The 19,242-nt window shown below is 36.8% G+C and overlaps 1 protein-coding gene across 1 annotated transcript in view; it reads right to left on the reverse strand.

Moving 5' to 3' along the window:
• Positions 1-19,242, reverse strand: part of DCDC1 (doublecortin domain containing 1) — a 276,353-nt gene that overhangs the window by 237,487 nt on the left and 19,624 nt on the right. The window contains exons 2-5 of the mRNA XM_081939283.1: positions 11,912-12,051; positions 6,861-7,133; positions 4,019-4,169; positions 3,493-3,655 (exon numbers count right to left, since the gene is read on the reverse strand). Coding sequence (XP_081795409.1) covers positions 3,493-3,655; positions 4,019-4,169; positions 6,861-7,133; positions 11,912-12,051 — 727 coding nt within the window. The remainder of the gene's footprint in view (positions 1-3,492; positions 3,656-4,018; positions 4,170-6,860; positions 7,134-11,911; positions 12,052-19,242) is intronic.

The raw sequence follows: 19,242 nt of genomic DNA on the forward strand, positions 1-19,242 counted from the left end.
GGAGGAAAACCGCCAAGGGAGGTTACGAGGCAGAGAGTCCAAGCAGATAGGAACCTTTTCTGTATTCAGCTCCTGGCAATAAAGTAATAAAGTTCTTTGTTCCAAGCCCAGAGTCCAATGTAACAAGAGATTTGTCTGAGTGCCACAGAGACAAAGACAAGATGCCTGAAGCTTCTATGGGTGGAGTCACATTTCAGTGTCTATGAAGACGACGGAAGTGTGCCATCTTGCCCTGCCAGCTCTGGGATCAGAAGGCAAAGACCAAAAGTTTTCAAAGTTTTCAGATCATCACCTCATTTACACAATTGCAGTCCAAAATCTGCCTTTGCTATGAGCGTGATTTCGTTGCATGGCTCCCCCCCTCCTCCTCCTCTGGGGGCAGAGAGCAAAATTGTTTAAAGCCGCTTGTCCAAGGGGGGGGAAATCCCCCTCCCTCCAGTCACGCTTCTCCAAAACAAGCTGAAAGTCAGTTCTAAAACGCTGGCAATTTTTTTTTCCTTTCAGCCAAGTAAGGGAACGGGGAAAAGTTTCCACCTCACCACACAGCAGCTGCGTCCTTCAAATCTTGCTTTCTTCCAGCTGCCTCATCGCGAAGGCACCACGGCGCCTCCCCTCTTGCCTCCCGGTGCCTAGGGCGATGTGGGGAGCCCCCCCGGTCGCCACCGACTCAGGGGGTCCCCCGCTACGCCGCCCCCTCGGCAGGAGCCCCTCCAGGGCGTCCTGTGCCCCCCGGATCAGTGGGGAGCCCACCAGGAGTGTGCGGGGTGAGCAAAGCTTGCCCGTCGCGATCCGCAGCCGGAACCGGAAGTCATTTAAACATATATTTTCTATTGACAATTAATACAGTCAAAACAGTATTTTTAAAATGTCAACAAACAAGTAAATATCAGCATTTCTACTCACTTCCACAATCATACTGGCTTTATAGATGAGATTTTTTATATTTCAATAGAAACTGTAGATTGTATTTTTCAACTACCTATGTCTCATTTGAATAATATTTAAACTTTTCTTTCTATAAAAACTGCTTTTAAGTGTTCACGAACCTTTGTAAAATATATAATGATTTTTTTTTTCCAAAAAGGTTTTCCCTCGTGCTAGCAAAAGTAAAACACACAATATAATAAAGTTGTTATGGTGGACTTGCTTGTATATTAATTGTAGCCAAATTATCCTTTTTTGCAATATTCATATAATAGTTAAAATTCAATGTACATTCTTCAGAATGACTAGAGTAATAGTCTTGTTAAAATTGCATATAAATGTGTGTGTTTGTGTGTGTATAAATGGATGACACTATTGACATCATTTATATAAAGTTTTTCAATACATTGTGATGAATGCACAATCCTGTTAAATGAATAAATCAGCCTGGAAAACCTAAGAGATGATTTTGGTGCATCTTCAATGTTAATCAGTGACTTTTTTATAGTACTATTTACTCTTGCAGAGGCCTCTTAATGGACACTCAGTATACTGTGCTGTGCCCAACCTCACCTACTCTTTCTTTTCTCAAAAGACAAGGCACATCTGCCACCTGCTCTACTCTGAGTCCCAGAAACAACTGTCGAGCAGCAAAAAGATTGATTATCAGTCAAATAGTATTCCAGTGCACCAGATTTTGGTAGGTTAAGCTTGCTGATCCAGCAAGAGTTGGTGTGAAATTTTCAGCAATGTGTGCCAATATTTTGGTGCGAAAGGAACAGCAGTGCATGTCAAGATGAAACACAGCCAAAAGATGCAGACAAAGCAGAGAAGTTTTTGTTGAGTGCAAACGAAGCAGAGCTCAAGAAAGAATAAAATGCTTCTTGGATTTGGAAATCTCAGTGGCTGATAATATATTTAGAAAAGTTGCACGTTGTTCAAAAATAATTATACTATTCTACTGCTCATTTATAAAAAGGATGGCAACATTACATTCTGCTGCACTTTAGGTATAATGCAAAGGAAATACTGATTATTACGATAAATACCAAGATAATTCATTAGAAGAATTTTAAAAACGAGAGAGGATATTTGCTTAATTTGCCTCTTCTTATTGAGTTAATGTATTAAAACACATTCGGTGGATTATTTGGATTCTATTCAGGGAAACTGTCACATCATCTATAATATGACACTGCATGAATAATTCATGAGCAATCGACTACTTATTACAGACATAATATCTTCAAAAATACTAAAGATACACAGATATATTGTATTGCTCACCAAAAAGATTTAAATTAAATATTTCAATCATTCTAAACATAATAAACCCTAACCTTTTGTTTAGCAAGGTTTTATTAAGGATGTCAGGGATGTTCATTTGGGATGCCTTTTCTGCCTATTTTGAAGCATAATTTGCTGCTTGCGTGGTGTTCAATTTCTTTAAAATAGACTCAAGAATTTTTCCCCATTCGAGATTTTTAGCATTCAGTATAAAAGTTTTAAGAAAAAGGAGTTTAATAATATGCTTTATATGATATTCATTTTAGGACTTATATGTTGATGTCATATATGTACTTTTTCAATATTAAACATATTTTAATATAGAAAGCCTGAAAAGATATAATGAAAACTACTTGTACCTCAGCTAAAAAATTGGGCTTACCTTCTAAAAATATTATGTAAATAAAAAATAATTCAACTGCAATATTTTCAATTACGGGTCATTATAATTCTTTTATTTTATTAATGGTATGATATTAAAATTGTTGCTTTTCTCATTCCAGCTTATCATGAAGCTTTAATTTGGCTAATGGTTTTGTTCATTAATATTTTAAATCCCAACTATGTGCTATAACTTCATACCAATTCCTAACCTTATACAGCATTTGATATCGAAATTTCCTAATCATTCAATTCAGCAGAACACAGCTTAAATTAAAAACCATGTGCCAATTGTATGGTACATTATTCTGCATTTTATTCTTGAATTCCTTAGAAAACCTACTACAAGAATTAATTACAAGAGACAATGGCTTCAGATACTAAATATTTTTTTTAAATGCTTTAAATTTCAAAATGCAATTGTAGCTACACAAATAAATGTATATATAAATTTAGGCTGAATATTACACATTCCTGCATAAAACATCTGATAATGATTTTAATGCTTTGTCTTAATAAAGGTCAAATGACTAAATTAATAAAGCACTCACACTCTGAACTATATTTTTGCTGGTGTAATAAGCTTAATGAATTGTGTCTGTAAGATGTCAGTGAAACTAAATAGTAAATTCAATAATCGCTGATTTAATTTATTATATTTTCACCATTTAACCTCCTGCAGGCTCCCTAATGTCTATTCAAATCTATATTAAATTAAGCACCAATGCTAATGAAGGGCAATGAACGTGGCTGTCAGTAGATTTTTCTTTCATTAAGCACATTATCCTCTTACTGAGCTGTAAATGAGTAAACATTAGTTTTGTTAAACCATGCAAAAAGACAGGATGAAAATCGTTTTTAATTGCACCCCTTAATCCACTGACTGTGGCATTTTTTTACCTTTGATTTTTTTGAATGGATTTGAAAAGGGCTCTCCAGTTGAAATATAAACGTCAGCATCATGGGGTATGTCTATAGCACTCAGGACTTCAGTGCCGTCTGCCAAGAAGATTCTTCGGGCAGCCATATTCAGCTTCAGTTTTTCAGTGCATTCCTCCAGCAGCTAAATGAACAGAATAAGGTAAGAAAAATTAAGAACAGAAATAGATTTCTGTGGTCTGCTAATAATCAAGAATCAAAACTTGGAAACTAGTGTTCCTGTTACCTCCCAAAATATACAATATGTAGAGTCAATTGCCAAGCAAGCTGTCAATGGTACTATTGTCACCATTGTATGAACCATGAAGGGAGATTTCACATTCTACATTACTTAGGTGGCTTGTTTTTTGTATATATTAAATTTAATATAAAGAAAAACCACTGTGTTTACACTAATGTCTATGAGCTGTTTCATTTCAAAATAAATAAAATCCTTATCTTATTTGAATTTGAGAAGCATATTTAAATAAATAATAGAGATACGTACCAATTTAATGGAAGGTGGCACAGTTACTTTGGCAAATATATTTATTACACCATTTTTGTAAGCAGTTACTCTGAGTATCGGTGTTTTGTGTTTAAAAATGTCAGAGGCCTTCCCGGTAAAGTACAGTTTTGAAGAAGAAAATTGTTGACATCTGTTACAAAATAATTTCAATTGATTAAGAAATTAACTAAAACATACCATGTATCTATTCTAAAATAATATTTAGCTAATATTGTCTTTCTTAATAATTGCTTGACATTTACATTTTAGACAAAGTTCAAGGTGCCAAGTATTTTTCTAAGTTTATGGAAAATTATGAACTATTGTCTCACTTTTAATTTGTATGTAAGATCTAGAAATTCAAATTTTAAATTGCTATTGTCAATTTTTGAATTTGTCTTTATTAAAATTATCTAAATTCAGAATTCCACTGATTTTTGTCTTGATTTTTGTTATAATTATTGTTTAAACAGAAATAATTTTTGATTTCCGCATTTATAATATTGTAATGCTTCATTTAAAATCTCTGTTTGAATAGTTATAGTCTTATTGCCATCATATGGGTTTTAAAATAAATTTATCTGCAGTAGCATTTGTAAATTATCTAACTGTTCATAGGAATGCATTCTTAAGCCACATTATTCAAAAGTACAACTAAATGTCCAATATTCAAATACTCATATATTTTAAGTTGTTTAAAAGAACAAGCAAACAAAAAGGCTTAAATAAAAGTATTTTTGCATAGATTTGGCATTAATGAAAGTTTGTTATTTGGCAAGCTTAGAAAGTAAATGTATTCTTCTTACTCCTTCAAATTAATTTGCTGATTGCAGATAATATTGTGTATAATGCCAGGGCATTTAAGTACTCACTGTTTTAAGCTTAAAATATAACAATAGTATCTCTTTGATTTTGAGATACTTGCAAGCACTGTTGACACTTCAATAATTTCTCTCTGAAACTAATATTTGTGAATATTAGGAGCAGAGGGTATAGCAACACAGCAGTTCTGTTACACTTTATAACAAGGCAATGTTACTATTCATTTTGTGGGAAACAAATTTTTATATTAATAGCACAGGGGAAAATATCTAATAAATACAGTTGAAATATATTCAGATGACATAGAAATGATCATTATGTAAAGCTTATTCCCCTCCTACATATTCCAGTACTTCCAATGTATCCTCTCTCTCTTCTCCTCTTCCATCTTAACCTACCCACTCCATTTTCTTTTATCAAATATCTTTCTGCACGTGATGCATTTTAATGCGAGGAAAAAATATATAGACTGCATGGAGGGAGAGTTGTATAACATTAATTTGATATGTGGTATAGAATAATGAAATTGACATATTTGGCTCTTATTGGTGTCAAAATTACTTTATACATAGTACGGTAATTTAAAAGAGAATATATATATATATTTATATGTGTGTATGTATGTATGTGTGTGTGTATATACACATACATACATACACACACACACAAACGCGCACGCACGCACGCGCACACACACACACACACACACGCACACACACATACATATATACATATATACATATATACATATATACATATATACATATATACACATATACACATACACACATACACACACACACACACACACACACACACACACACACACACACACACATATATATATATATATATATATATATATATATTTATGTTACAACCCCTGGTATGACTAAATATGGGAGGAAGGTCACTACTCCCTCTTTCTGCTCCTCGGCTTATCACAAAGACCATGCAGGCAGAAAACCATATTTTTATGTTTACTGTTGCCTTTTTATATTTGTGTTGTAATTGTACTGATAAATAAATAAAGGGAGACTAGGATAGATCTATTTCGAGCTAATTAGCTCTCATCAGCTAGCCATACCCTTACTGGGATTAGAACCCGGGCTGTATATATCTTAGGCAGGAGTCTTAACCACTAATCCCAGTAAGGGTATGGCTAGCTGATGAGAGCTAATTAGCTCGAAATAGATCTATCCTAGTCTCCCTTTATTTATTTATCAGTACAATTACAACACAAATATAAAAAGGCAACAGTAAACATAAAAATATGGTTTTCTCCCTGCATGGTCTTTGTGATAAGCCGAGGAGCAGAAAGAGGGAGTAGTGACCTTCCTCCCATATTTAGTCATACCAGGGGTTGTAACATAAATGCATACCTATTTCCCTGGCTCAACTGATAAGGAAGAGAACCCGTGGCTGAGTGGTTAAGACTCCTGCCTAAGATATATACAGCCCGGGTTCTAATCCCAGTAAGGGTATGGCTAGCTGATGAGAGCTAATTAGCTCGAAATAGATCTATCCTAGTCTCCCTTTATTTATTTATCAGTACAATTACAACATATATATATATATATATATATATATATATATATATATATATATATATATATATATATATATATATATATATATATATATATATATATATATATATATATATATATATATATATATATATATATATATATATATATATATATATATATATATATTCACTCCTGTGAAACCTTCCTATACAATATATTTGTGACATTGGAACAGTTTTTCATAAGCCTAAAATAGAAATCCTAAAGTCAGTTTACAAGAAAATACTTAAAGTGCATTCAGAGTAGCTAACTTCTAAGTGAAAATGCTTAGAAATATCTAGTTAATATTTTTAGATGCCAAAAATATAAATACATATTGAACTTTAACTATAATTTTGCCAATTAAATCACCCTGACTTTGTTGAAAAGCAAAAAAATAAGAACGAGCACAGTCATAGTTAAAAGGAACATAGAACAAATTTGATTACCTTAGCTGACCTGATGGAGCACTGATAGGTCTGTTTGTCTTGTATGGCGATGTAAGGTAGAAATTGTTTGTACTATTTGATTCGTAGTTGGCTAGTTTTGATTTTCTATTATTTTTCTGAACTGCTTTTGTTTGATGTGTGGAACCATCTTGAAATCCTGACCTTCTTGATACTACCAATGATTGGGGAGGACTCTTAGGGCCAAGTAGAGACTTTCTTTGCTTTTCTTCTGTTTTTTCTTTGGCTTTCTCTGTAAAGGGCATGATTAATTTTCTGGAAGAAAGAAGAGGTAGCAAAAAACAGATAGTTTAATATCACAGTATGGGTATACTGTGTATATATGTACAATGACAATAAAGTATTCTAGAAAAAACAGTTACACCCCAGGTTTGGAAATAGTTAAATTAATACAAATAGTTCATCTCATCCCTAGAGGAATATTTTAAAGATCAAGAAATTATAACTACATTAAAAAGACAAGTGCATAGAAAACACATTTGAGTTTTTAAACTAACAGCCTTATAGCTATATTTATTATTTATTTAAATTATTTATATGGCTGCACACAATAACAAGTAGACCAGGCCAAGAAATTCATTGTGGCCTGTGATCATTTTATCTCTATGGCTTTTTCCCCTGTACATGTCATGCAAGCCCATTCTACATTATGGGCAGGATACAAAGTTAAAACAACAATATAATCATTCAAACCACAATGCTTGAAGTCAACATTATAATCCTAATTTATTTTTTTAAAAACCCAGCATTCACCAGCAGAGCTCACCTCACTTTTTGACCAAAGGAAAGCTGGGAGAACTGCTTGGCCTCTCTTATAGAAGGGACCTGAAATATGCATTCCTGCCAAACCTATTAGGGCCAGCAAAAATAATGATAGGCAATTTTGGAAAGAGCCTGACTCTATATTTTAAAATTATTTATATATTCTTATCTATATTTTGGTTTACTATACACTGCCATGAGTCTATTTGGAAACTTGCAATGTACAGTATATAAAAACAGACAAAACAATAAAATGCAATTGTTCTTAAAACAGCTTTGCTGCAGTGGTGGGTTTCAATTTATTTTACTACCAGTTCGCTCATACGTGCGACACTTCTGCACATGTGCAGAAGCGTCCGGGTGAGTGGAAGGAGCCTCCCACCACTGCCACTACCCATTTGCCTAATCCGGGCTGAACCTGCAGAAACCCACCTCTGCTTTCCAATCCATTACTGATGATTGCATAAACTGCAGGTTTTATTCTATAGTTTTCAAATTATGGCTTAGACTCCCTAGCGGGAGGGAGGGAGAACTGAGAATGGAATTCACTATTTTTTTCATTCTGATCAGACTTGCACACGCATGTGTAAGCATAGTCAAAACCTGTTCTGATATTACTGTAACCTTTGCCTAAGTGGGTCAGCAGTGAAGTAGATAAAATTAGAATAGTTTTGACAGGGGTTTTGCAAGCCCAATAGAGAGTTGCACTTATATAAAGATGAGACCCGTGTGATATACAGATTAACATATAATGATTAAAAGCAAGTGATGCATTTATTCCTTGACCAACCCTAACTCAAATGAAAACAATAATTTTATTCATCAGAGGCTATACAAATTCATTTATCATTTTACAGGGTTACCGTATTGAGATTCTTGAATGAAACCTAGGCAGCTTAGGAGCCAAATATTGTATTTGCATATGAATATGCTTCAGATTCCTTCTGCCTTCTAAGTGACACAGCTGGAGTTTGGATGGGATTTTTAAGTGGCAGTATTCTATTGCTAGAAGTGTTTCATAATGGGAAGAAACCTGAGAGAGAATTTTTTCTCTCTTTTTGGTGTTAAGTTATTTGTTTGTTTATCTATCTATCTATCTATCTATCTATCTATCTATCTATCTATCTATCTATCTACCTAGCCACTTATCATCTTACCCAGGCCTATACCTTTCAATCTTTTATTGGTTCCTATTGTACTTGCATTATTCTCTTTTCTACTTTAAGGCAATATTTTTACTTTTTTGATATTTTTTTCCTGAATATTACATCTGTACTGTGGGTATGCTATATATTTTACTAGGCATCATTACCACAACCAATATTGATGTTCTTTTAAGAAATCTATAGAACTTACCAGTTTATTTTGTATCAATCACAGGAAAAACAGATGGAAAGCAAGACAATTTTTTAAAAATAGAACAAGTAAGCCAACTTCACCATTTTTTGGAACTCATATAATCTAAGAGATGTACAGTTTTTTACTGCCTCAAAATTCGCAAAAGCTGTTTCATTATTCCCAGGCACTAGAATTGCTGGAACTAAGGTGGACATTGCTTTTTCACAAGCTAGCAGAAACTCTCTCAAAAGCATAAAAAATTAAAGACAAAAATGTGGACATAATAATTATGAAAACAGGTGTGCATGATGAGAGATCTAAATCTCATCCTACTCTTCAAAGATATGGGTTTCTTTGAAGGTTAAAATATGTATCTTACTATTTCTGGTAGCTCTCAATGCTTTCATTGATTAGTACTAAAAGATGTGTTTTTACAATTTAGCAATAGCAATAGCACTTAGACTTATATACTGCTTCACAGTGCTTTTGCAGCCCTCTCTAAGCGGTTTACAGAGTCAGCATATTGTCCCCAACAATCTGGGTCCTCATTTTACCCACCTCAGAAGGATGGAAGGCTGAGTCAACCATGAGCTGGTGATATTTGAACTGCTGAACTTCAGCTAGCAGTCAGCTGAAGTAGCCTGCAGTACTGCACTCTAACCACTGTGTCACCTCATTATCTAGATAGGATAATGAATTCAAAATTACATGCATTAGATTCCAAGGTACTGAAGGACTAGTGGAGGTGATCACAGATTTATTCTTGGTAAACTTTGATAAGGAGGACTGGTGAGGTCCCAGAACACTGGAAGAGAGCAAATGCCATCCCTATCTTGAGAAAAGGGAAAAGAAAGACTGAGAAGTTATAGATCTCCCAACAATATCAATAGTAGGTAAAGTCCCTAAACAGCTAAACTAAAGTTATCTCCCCCTTTGATGAAATTATTAATTTTAGAAGATGAGAAGAATGCTATAGATAGTTTAACTAGATTTTTTTTCATTATAATAACCCTTTTCATAAAATGATAAAACATGAGCCAGATAGTGTCACTGTCAGATGGACTTACAATTGGCTTATAGACTACATTCCAAATATGTGTGTTTCTGGTTCCCCTTCAGCTTAGAAAGAAGTATCAAGTTTAATGTCACGAATTGAATTCTGAGCCCTGCATTGTTCAATCAGTGACTTGTAGAAGGAAGTTCTTGTAGCAGTTCTGGGGGCATTTATAAAGTTTGCAGATAATGCAAATTGGGGGTGTATGGCCAATACTTCAGAAAACATTCAAAACTACAGAGAGTCTTCAGCTAAAAAAATAAATAAGTAAATTCAACAGATAGAAATGTAAAGGTCTGCATCTGGATAAGAAAAATGTAAAACCCACATACAGAAAGTGAGACCCCGGTTTAGTACTAACACAGGTGAAAGTGATCTGGTATCCTTCCTGACCACAAGTTAAACATGAACCAACGATGCAGCTTCTGAGAAACCACGTGCTATTTTGAAGTGTTTTAACAGGAGCACAAATCTAAATCACAGGAAATCTAGAAAACCACTCTACTCTGCCCTGTCCATTTGGAGTATAGGTCCTGATCTGGGTATTATCATTCAAAAAGAACAATGGTACAGCTAGCAATATTTTATAGCTTTTTAAATGATTATTTGTTTTAATCTTTGATTGGTTCTGCCCAAAGTTGGCTGAAAGATGGGCAGCTATATAAATGTTTTGGAGGGAGGGAGGGAGGGAGGGAGGAAGGAAGGAAGGAAGGAAGGAAGGAAGGAAGGAAGGAAGGAAGGAAGGAAGGAAGGAGGCTAGTCTGTGAGATATCATAGGAGAGGGATATGTTTAGCTTCCCCAAAAAGCTGTTTATACAATAGCATATTAGGAATATTTGAAAGCTTGTCACAAAGAAGGTGTAGACTATTCTCCATTGCCATAGAGGGCATGACTAAAACTAAATCAAAGCAGGTTCAAGGTAGACATTGCTCAATCTCAAATGTCCTTCCTCAATCAAAACTTGCCAACCTCTCTCTTGGGTCCCACCTCAGATTTTAGATAAAAGCAATTCTGTGGTATAGTTTATTTTATTCTACTAATTAAGTTTACTTCATCCCTGAAAAAGTAATTGGAATCTGACATGATTTATTGTGGCTTGTCACTCCAGGTTATATAATATTTTGGTCTAAATATTATGGTGGTCAAACTTAAGCAAAAGTTTTCGTATTTAGACTTTAGTAAGCACTAAAGTAACAGGACGCAGTGGCTCAGTGCCTAAGACACTGAGCTTGTCGATCAGAAAGGTCGGCAGTTTGGCAGTTCGAATCCCCAGTAAGCTCCTGTTACTTGTCCCAGCTTCTGCCAACCTAGCAGTTCAAAAGCATGTAAAATGCAAGTAGAAAAATAGGAACCATCTTGATGAGAAAGTAACAGCTTTCCGTGCACCTTTGGTGTTTAGTCATGCCAGCCACATGACCACGGAGACGTTTTCAGACAACACTGGCTCTTTGGCTTTGAAACGGAGATGAGCACTGCCCCCTAGAGTTGGGAATGACTAGCACATATGTGCAAAGGGAACCTTTAACTTTACCTTTAAGCACTAAAATTACTAATTTCCATTATGGTGCAATTATAACCATTTCCTTTCACAAACAATCCCTATATACTTTTTAAACATCATATATTCTCCATTAATATTTGAGGAACTGCCTTTCCCAAATTACAAAAACCCATCCCCTTTGGGTCTTGTCTATTTTGCAATGCTTTCTGGCAGGGGCCAAGAAGAGAGTCCTTTCTGTTTTGGCACCTGCCTTTTGAAACATCATCAACCCAGAGATCAGATTGGCCCCAATTGTACTGTATTTTCCCAAGGCCTCAAAGATGTGGCATGTCAAAGTATATTCTTTAATTATACTTAAGGAAAGTATACTCACATACTTTTCCATTTCTGTAGCCTCTACATTTAGTAGTTGTGAAGACCAAGATGAAGATGAAACCAAATAATTTTTTTCTGAAGTTTCAGACCAGGGAATATAAAATGAGTCATCACTTTCTGTTTCATTGTTTTCCATTTCCTGCTGAATAAATAATGAAGTACGAGATCACATTTCAAATACAAATTTCTCTTAATCAGTAAAACTAAACTGAATTAAGTCAAAGTACTCTAATGTATTACTCCTGGTATATAAGGTTAGCTTCAATAATCTGTATAATTGTAGCAAATACATAAAATAAATTACAGATATTTAAAAACAATCAAGTCCCTTTAGATCATTTTATAGTAATGGGATATTTTGGTGTAGATCCAATAACCATCTAAGAGGAAAGTCATGAAATGAGGCTCTTAACATAATCTGAGCCCCAGGCCCAAGAACAGAGATGGTTTTAAAGCCTTACGAAAGGCCAACAGGATCAGGCTATTCTAATGTCTAAGGAAAGAAAATTTCTCAAAGCAAACTGACACTCTCTGGCTGAGAGGATCAGCAGCAGGCCCAATCTGTTAGATTGAATTGGACAAGTAGAGACTCTCAGGCAAAGATGGTCTCACAGGTAAGCTGGTCCCAAGCTATGCAGGGCTTTAAAGATGACAATCAACACCATGAATCGCACATAGAAATACAGTGATAGTCAATGCAGCTCATGCAGTAGTAGCATTACACACATATGCATATGGCAGCATTTACTAACCATGCAGCTGCATTCTGTACCAGCTGAATTCCAAATACTTTTCAAGGGCAGTTCCATGTAGGGCCGTGATGGTGGACCTATGGCACGTGTGCTAGAACTGGCATGCAGAGCCTTCTCTGTGGGCACGAACGCCATCTTCTGTTAGCGTTCTAAATACCATGCAGAATTAAATCATTGTCCAAGGCAAAGTTATCCTTAAAGGTCCAATTTATTCTACAGGCAAGTTAGCACGTCTATGGAAAATTCCAACACTGATGTTCTTCCTGGAATTCCACCCAGTTGAAAGTTCATGATCTATCCCCACATCCACAAATCCATCACATGTTCCAATCATCATCTTCCAACACTGGCATCTACACCCCTCTGCCTCCGGTCAGGTGTCGAGGTGCGGAGACAAAAGATGACCTTGAGCTTCTATAAAAGAATGTCAACAATACATTCCACAATCCTACTCCTTTCTATTCCCCCCTCCCAACTACTACACTAATGAACAGCATAGAAAATTATTAAAAAGTGTGGCAGGCCAAAGATCCTAAAAGAAACATAACTACAGGCCTGACATCTTCAGCTGCTCTCCTGGTTTCTGGCGCCAGCTGGTCTTCACGCATGACGGAGTGCAGGAAACGCATGTGCACACCAGCCAGCAGATCTTCAGGTTTCCAGTGCTCCGGTGCAGGCAAAGACCAGCTAGTGCGCCGGAAACCCGAAGATCAGCTGGCTGGTGTGTGCATGTGCACCAGTCAGCTGGTCTGGGTGTGTGTGCATGCACATACATGCTCAATTTGGGCACTCGGTGCCAAAAAAGTTCACCATCACTGATGTAGGGCAGTAATGTTGCAGTAATTTAAGTGAGAGTTATAAGGGTGTGTATGACAGTGAGCAGAGCTTCCCGATCCAGGAATAGGATGCAAATGGTGCATAACCAAAGGTGGGGAAAGCCTCTCCTAGTCACCATTGCCACCTACACTTTGGACATGAGTCATGAATCTAGAAGGACCCCCAGATTGCACATCAAGCCTGTCTGGGTCAATGTTACCCCATGAATAAACATAAATTTAGGATAAGATTAAGTTATTAAATTAAGTTTTTTAAAATAACTTAATATAAACATAACATAATTGATGTAAATCTTAATGCTTAGAGGAACAGTAAGATTCTTAATGTATGTAATATAAACTGATTTTTATGGGTTCACATTTTTAAATTGGCATAAGGTGGGAGATTTGCAAAGTAAATATTTAGTAAAGTATTTTACTAAAATAATCTGAACTGACAGAATCAAAATATGAAACTATCAAAAGAAAATATCAAAATATATATTTCCCTTTTTAAAAACTATCAAATACATTTTAAATTCAATACATTATAACAAAAACAGTTATCCTCTGCATAATAGTGGAAGATTATTTTGATAAATTGCATAGAAAGGACATGTTTATTCAAATGAAATGTGTGTTACAGTTTGACTAACTGAGGTTTATATCCAAACTCAGGTATAAGAACAACCCATGTTTTATTTTCAAGCAACAAATCAGACTTTGAAAGAATGCTTCATTATAGTTTATTCAAAAAGTAGCTTGTTTTTACATTACGATCAAGAATTATAGTTACTTCTGCAAGTGTTTCTATACTATCCCAAGACACCCATAAAAAATAGTGGAACACATAATAGAAAGCTTCATTCATTTTCATTAAGACCTTTCCATTTACTCTTAGTCAAAGTCTAATCACCTAAAACAGGGGTGTCAAACTCGTGGCCCATGGCCCAGATGCCTCACATGCTGATCAAGCTCACCCCCAGTTTAGCAAAGGGGGAAAAGTCACGATACATCACATGATGACTGTGACACCGTGATCCAGTGACGTGCGGTGAGGTTTATGGCTGGTGAGGCACTGATGTCATCAAATGATCATCATGAAGGGAGGACTGTGACAACTTTGATCTATGCAAGCATGCAAGCAAAATACCCCAGAATCACAGTGGCGGGGACAGCAACTCCTTCTGCTGCACTGCGGAGAAGAGCCATGCTGTGCAGGAGGCTCCTCAGCGCTAGCTTCAGATCAGCGTGAGCCGCGGTCCCCTTCATGTTGACTCAGGAAGAAGTGGAATGGGACCGCATGTGCAGGAGGCTCCTCAGCGCTAGCCTCAGATCAGCGCGAGCCGCGGTCCCCTTCATGTTGGCTCAGGAAAGAGGAGAATGGGACCGCGTGTGCAGGAGGCTCCTCAGTGCTAGCCTCAGATCAGTGTGAGCTGCGGTCCCCTTCATGTTGGCTCAGGAAGGAGGGGAATGGGACCGCGTGTGCAGGACGCTCCTCAGTGCTAGCCTCAGATTAGTGCGAGCCGCGGTCCCCTTCATGTTGGCTCAGGAAGGAGGAGAATAGGACCACAGCTTGCGCTGACCTGAGGGTAGCGCTGAGGAGCCTCCTGCACACACGGTCCCATTCCCCTCCTTCCTGAGCCAACATGAAGGGGACCGCGGCTTGCGCTGATCTGAAGCTAGCACTGAGGAGCATGGCTCTTCTCCGCAGCACAACAGAAGGAGTTGCTGTCCCCGCCATCATGATCCTGGGGTATTTTGCTTGCACACTTGCAAAGATCAAAGTTGTCACAGTCCTCCCTTTTTTGGAAACTTTTTTAAGCCTCACCTCAGCACTCGCCTTTTCCCTTTTACATTTTTTTTCTTTTCATGAGAGTGGTGAGGCCTGCCTCCCCTGACTGCACATCACTGCCGCGATCCTAACAGATTGGCTCAGTGTGAAAATCCTCCCACAATACTTATTGGGATAATGCAGAAATTATGTGATTTACTAGGGGGGCAAGATTTTGAACTCTATAAATGACTGGAATGGTTTAATCAGATACAAAGCAAAAAATGGACAAAAATAAAGATTGCCCTTTCATTGTCTATCACGGGAAAATTAAGAAGAGCTACTAACTTCTTCAAAATCAGAATATGTTCAGGAATATTAGACTATTGTGAGTGATATTGCACTTCCAAAAAAATAGGAATCAGTGTTTCAAATTATGCTCTTAAGATCTATTGATTTTTTAAAATTAAATTTAGGCAAGAAATACCAAATGCATAGGTAGTAATTGCAAGAGGTATATTGGAGTCCTGGTGGATGATCACTTAAATATGAGCCAGCAGTGTATTGCAGCTGCCAAAAAAGCCAATGAATTAACAGAGAAATAGAAACAAGATGATGTGAAATGTTAATACCACTTTACAATGCCTTGGTAGGACCAAACTTGGAATATTACATCCAGTTTTGGTTGTCATGATATAAAAAGATACTGAGATTCTAGAAAGAGTGTAGAGAAGAGTAACAAAGATGATTAGGGGACTGGAGACATATGAAGAATGATTGCAGGAATTCGATATGTCTGCTTTAATAGAAAGAATTATGGATGACATGACAGAAGTGTTCCAAAATCTAAGAGGCTGGCATAAAGAAGAGGGAGTCAATCTATTCTCCAAGGTACCTGAAGGTAGGACAAGAAGCAATGAACTGAAGCTAATCAAGGAGAGAACCAACCTAGAATTAAGGAGATATTTCCTGACAATTAGAACAATTAACCAGTAGAACAATTTGCATCCAGAAGTTGTGGGTGCTCCAACACTGGAAATTTTAAGAAGAGACTGGCAACCATTTGTGTGAAATTTTATAGACTTTCCTGTTTGAGCAGGAAGTTAGATTAGAAGACCTCTACGCTCTCTTCCAACTTCATTATTCTATTAAGCTGAAATAAATAGCCTTTGTTTATTTTGGAGAATAATTTGATGAAATTTACAGAAACATTTTCCTATGGCAGTGATGGCTAACCTTTTTGTTATGGCATGCCAAAAGCACGCATGTGTGCGTGGCCACACCCATAATGTAATGTGCACTGCACTCCCCTTGTACTACCCCTGCCCCCCACACATGCGCAACAGAGACCCAAAAATCAGCTGGCTGGTGGGAGGCGCACTCGCATGCACGGTAGAGCTGAGCTAGGGTGACAGCTCATGTGTCTGCCGCAAGGGCTCCATATGCCACCTGTGGCACGCATGCCATAGGTTCGCCATCATGGTCCTATGGTGAGGAATATCTAAGACTGATAGGTTACTTTGTACAAGGTGGAATAATAATCACAATAACCTTTCCTGAATGTGATAACACTGGTGCTTGGGGTATAAATATATCCATAGCATTGTCTTCTCAGTTATCTAAACCAGCTCACAAAACTTTATCATGTAATTTCTAGGGATAAGAGGAAGATTTAAATTGAGGTGAAAAGAATTATAAAGGAATTTCTGTCTCACATTAGCTTTGCCTTCCATGATTGGGGTAATTAATACTCGCATGACTGATTTCAGGAGAAAATTGTTAGCCACAGAATCAATATTTTCCTGAGTCCCCTGTACATGCTGGTGTTTTACATGAACAAAAATTTTCCCACCTTATTTTTAACATTGCTACCCTGGATTTCCAGAAAAATGGATGAAAACAGATTCCACTTTATTATAGTCTGCCTCAGAATTGGGTTTTGCTATATTAAATACACAATCAAAGGTTATTCTTTTGAAAGAATCCAGAATTTGCTTCCAATTTTTTCCTGAATTAGACAAATATTTAAGAGAAAAATAGCATACCTACTATCCACAGGATTATATATTACATTACTTATGAAGTGACATTTCTTTCATAAGGAGTGAACTTTCTTTCAAATAAATCGATTGTATAATGAGGACAGTGATGCCTCTGCCACTGTTCCTGAATTTCATACTTTCTACTATCTTTATGGAATCTTTAAGTCATGCCATTAATATTGCCTTGTTGTCAAATCCATTCATGGTTAAACATCTTAAAGGAGATATTTCTCATTAAACACCCAACTCATGTTTACAAAGCTACCATGATTATTTCCAAATAATTTTTTCCCAGATACTCTTCTAAAGTTGCTCCCCCTTTGTAAAGATGGCATCTGGTGATTGTTATTTTCACAGAGTTGTTGATAGCCTAGAGTTTTAAGGTGATGAGATTGACAGGTGAATGTATATCACTTGGTATATTTGATCAACCCAAATCTGATTTCCTGTAAGTAATGATAGCCATTTTAATTTGGATGGAACTAATTTCAGGGCAGTAAAGTTAAACAAACTGGTGATTCTGGAGGCCTAGGTTGTGTCAACTGCAGCAACCATGGGTGAAGTTGCTGTACAATTCTGTTGGTTGGAGGAAATATGGTTACAAATAAACATTGAGACCAAGTAGTAGCTATCATTATTAGTGGAACAGCCAATCAAGAAAGAAATGGAATGAAGTCTGGAGGTCTTGAGTAAGAACTTGTTTTGGACTCCCAGCGTTTCACAATGAATTTGCACCGAAGTCCAGCTCTTCACCTATGTGGTTCAATCTGGTTTCCAGGTTACTGTTGGAGTCTCCTCATTTTCTGTTTGGAATTACTTCACCTTCCAAACTCTAGGTTGGCTAGGTTGAAGAATATTCAGAAAGTTCATGACAACCATGGATTTGACACAAATAATATTAACCTCAAAAAATATAAGGAATCACATAGCAAACCTCACCTTTGACGCAGAGCAGATTTGAAGTGATTAGGATATGGCAGATCTATTTACAGCCCTTTGTTGTTATTCCTTCCTGATCCAGATGAGATTGTCTCTATTAACTCTTTGGGGTTAATAGATAAATTGATATTCTCTTGTCTATGTGACTTACAGTTAGGAATAGATTTGAGCAGATGTGTGGACAGTTTCTCACTAATTTTGTTGACTTTTTGGCCAGCTGTCCTTGGCAATATGAGATGACAATTAATGCAACTGCTCCTAAGTGATCCCTGTCGTAGTCAGCTTCGACTTAGAAGAATCTGATAGACAGAAGCCTGCTTTGGAAGAACCGGATAGACTTCAGCCTGAGGAAACTTTGAGCACTCAAAACATCTGAGGCTGATTTACCCAGCAGACACCAGGAGAAGCTACAATCACTGCCCAAGGATGAGAAACTGAAGCTGGAGCTGGGGCTCAGAGTCCCAGAGGACCCCAAAATTGTGCCCCAGATCCACCAGAAAAGTGTACTTCATCGAGATTCAGAGTTGCTAACTCTCCTGACCCTGGGGGTGGGGAGAGACAAAACTCACAACCAGGGAGCTCACAACCAGGACCAAGCTAGGGATGAGTCATTTCTTTCCATACAGGTCCTTACAATTTCCAAGCTCTGAAGGAGCACTTGAACAATATCAATTGCCTGACATATCATCTATCTATTATTTTATAAGAGCACATTTTTGGAAGAGACTATTGTTGTGTTGGAAGAGATTTATGAGAAAGAAAGTGGTAAAAGAACACTGAAGTCAGAATTATCAACTTTCTGCAGCTTGGAAAGGAGTTAAAATTCAGACATCATAAATGGTTGAAAAAATTGCTCGACACAAGGATACAGACCTCTACTTTGAAATTATTTTAAATCAGTGACTTCCACTAAATCATAAAGAAAGCTGGTGAACAGCAAGCAGGACTGAAGATGAAGCAGTATAGTACTTAGAAGATAAATGTGACTCTAGTTACCAGATGATAATAGAA

This window comes from Natrix helvetica (genome assembly GCF_964273705.1).
Source record: "Natrix helvetica genome assembly, chromosome: 1".
In the NCBI taxonomy this organism is placed as follows: Eukaryota; Metazoa; Chordata; class Lepidosauria; order Squamata; family Natricidae; genus Natrix; species Natrix helvetica.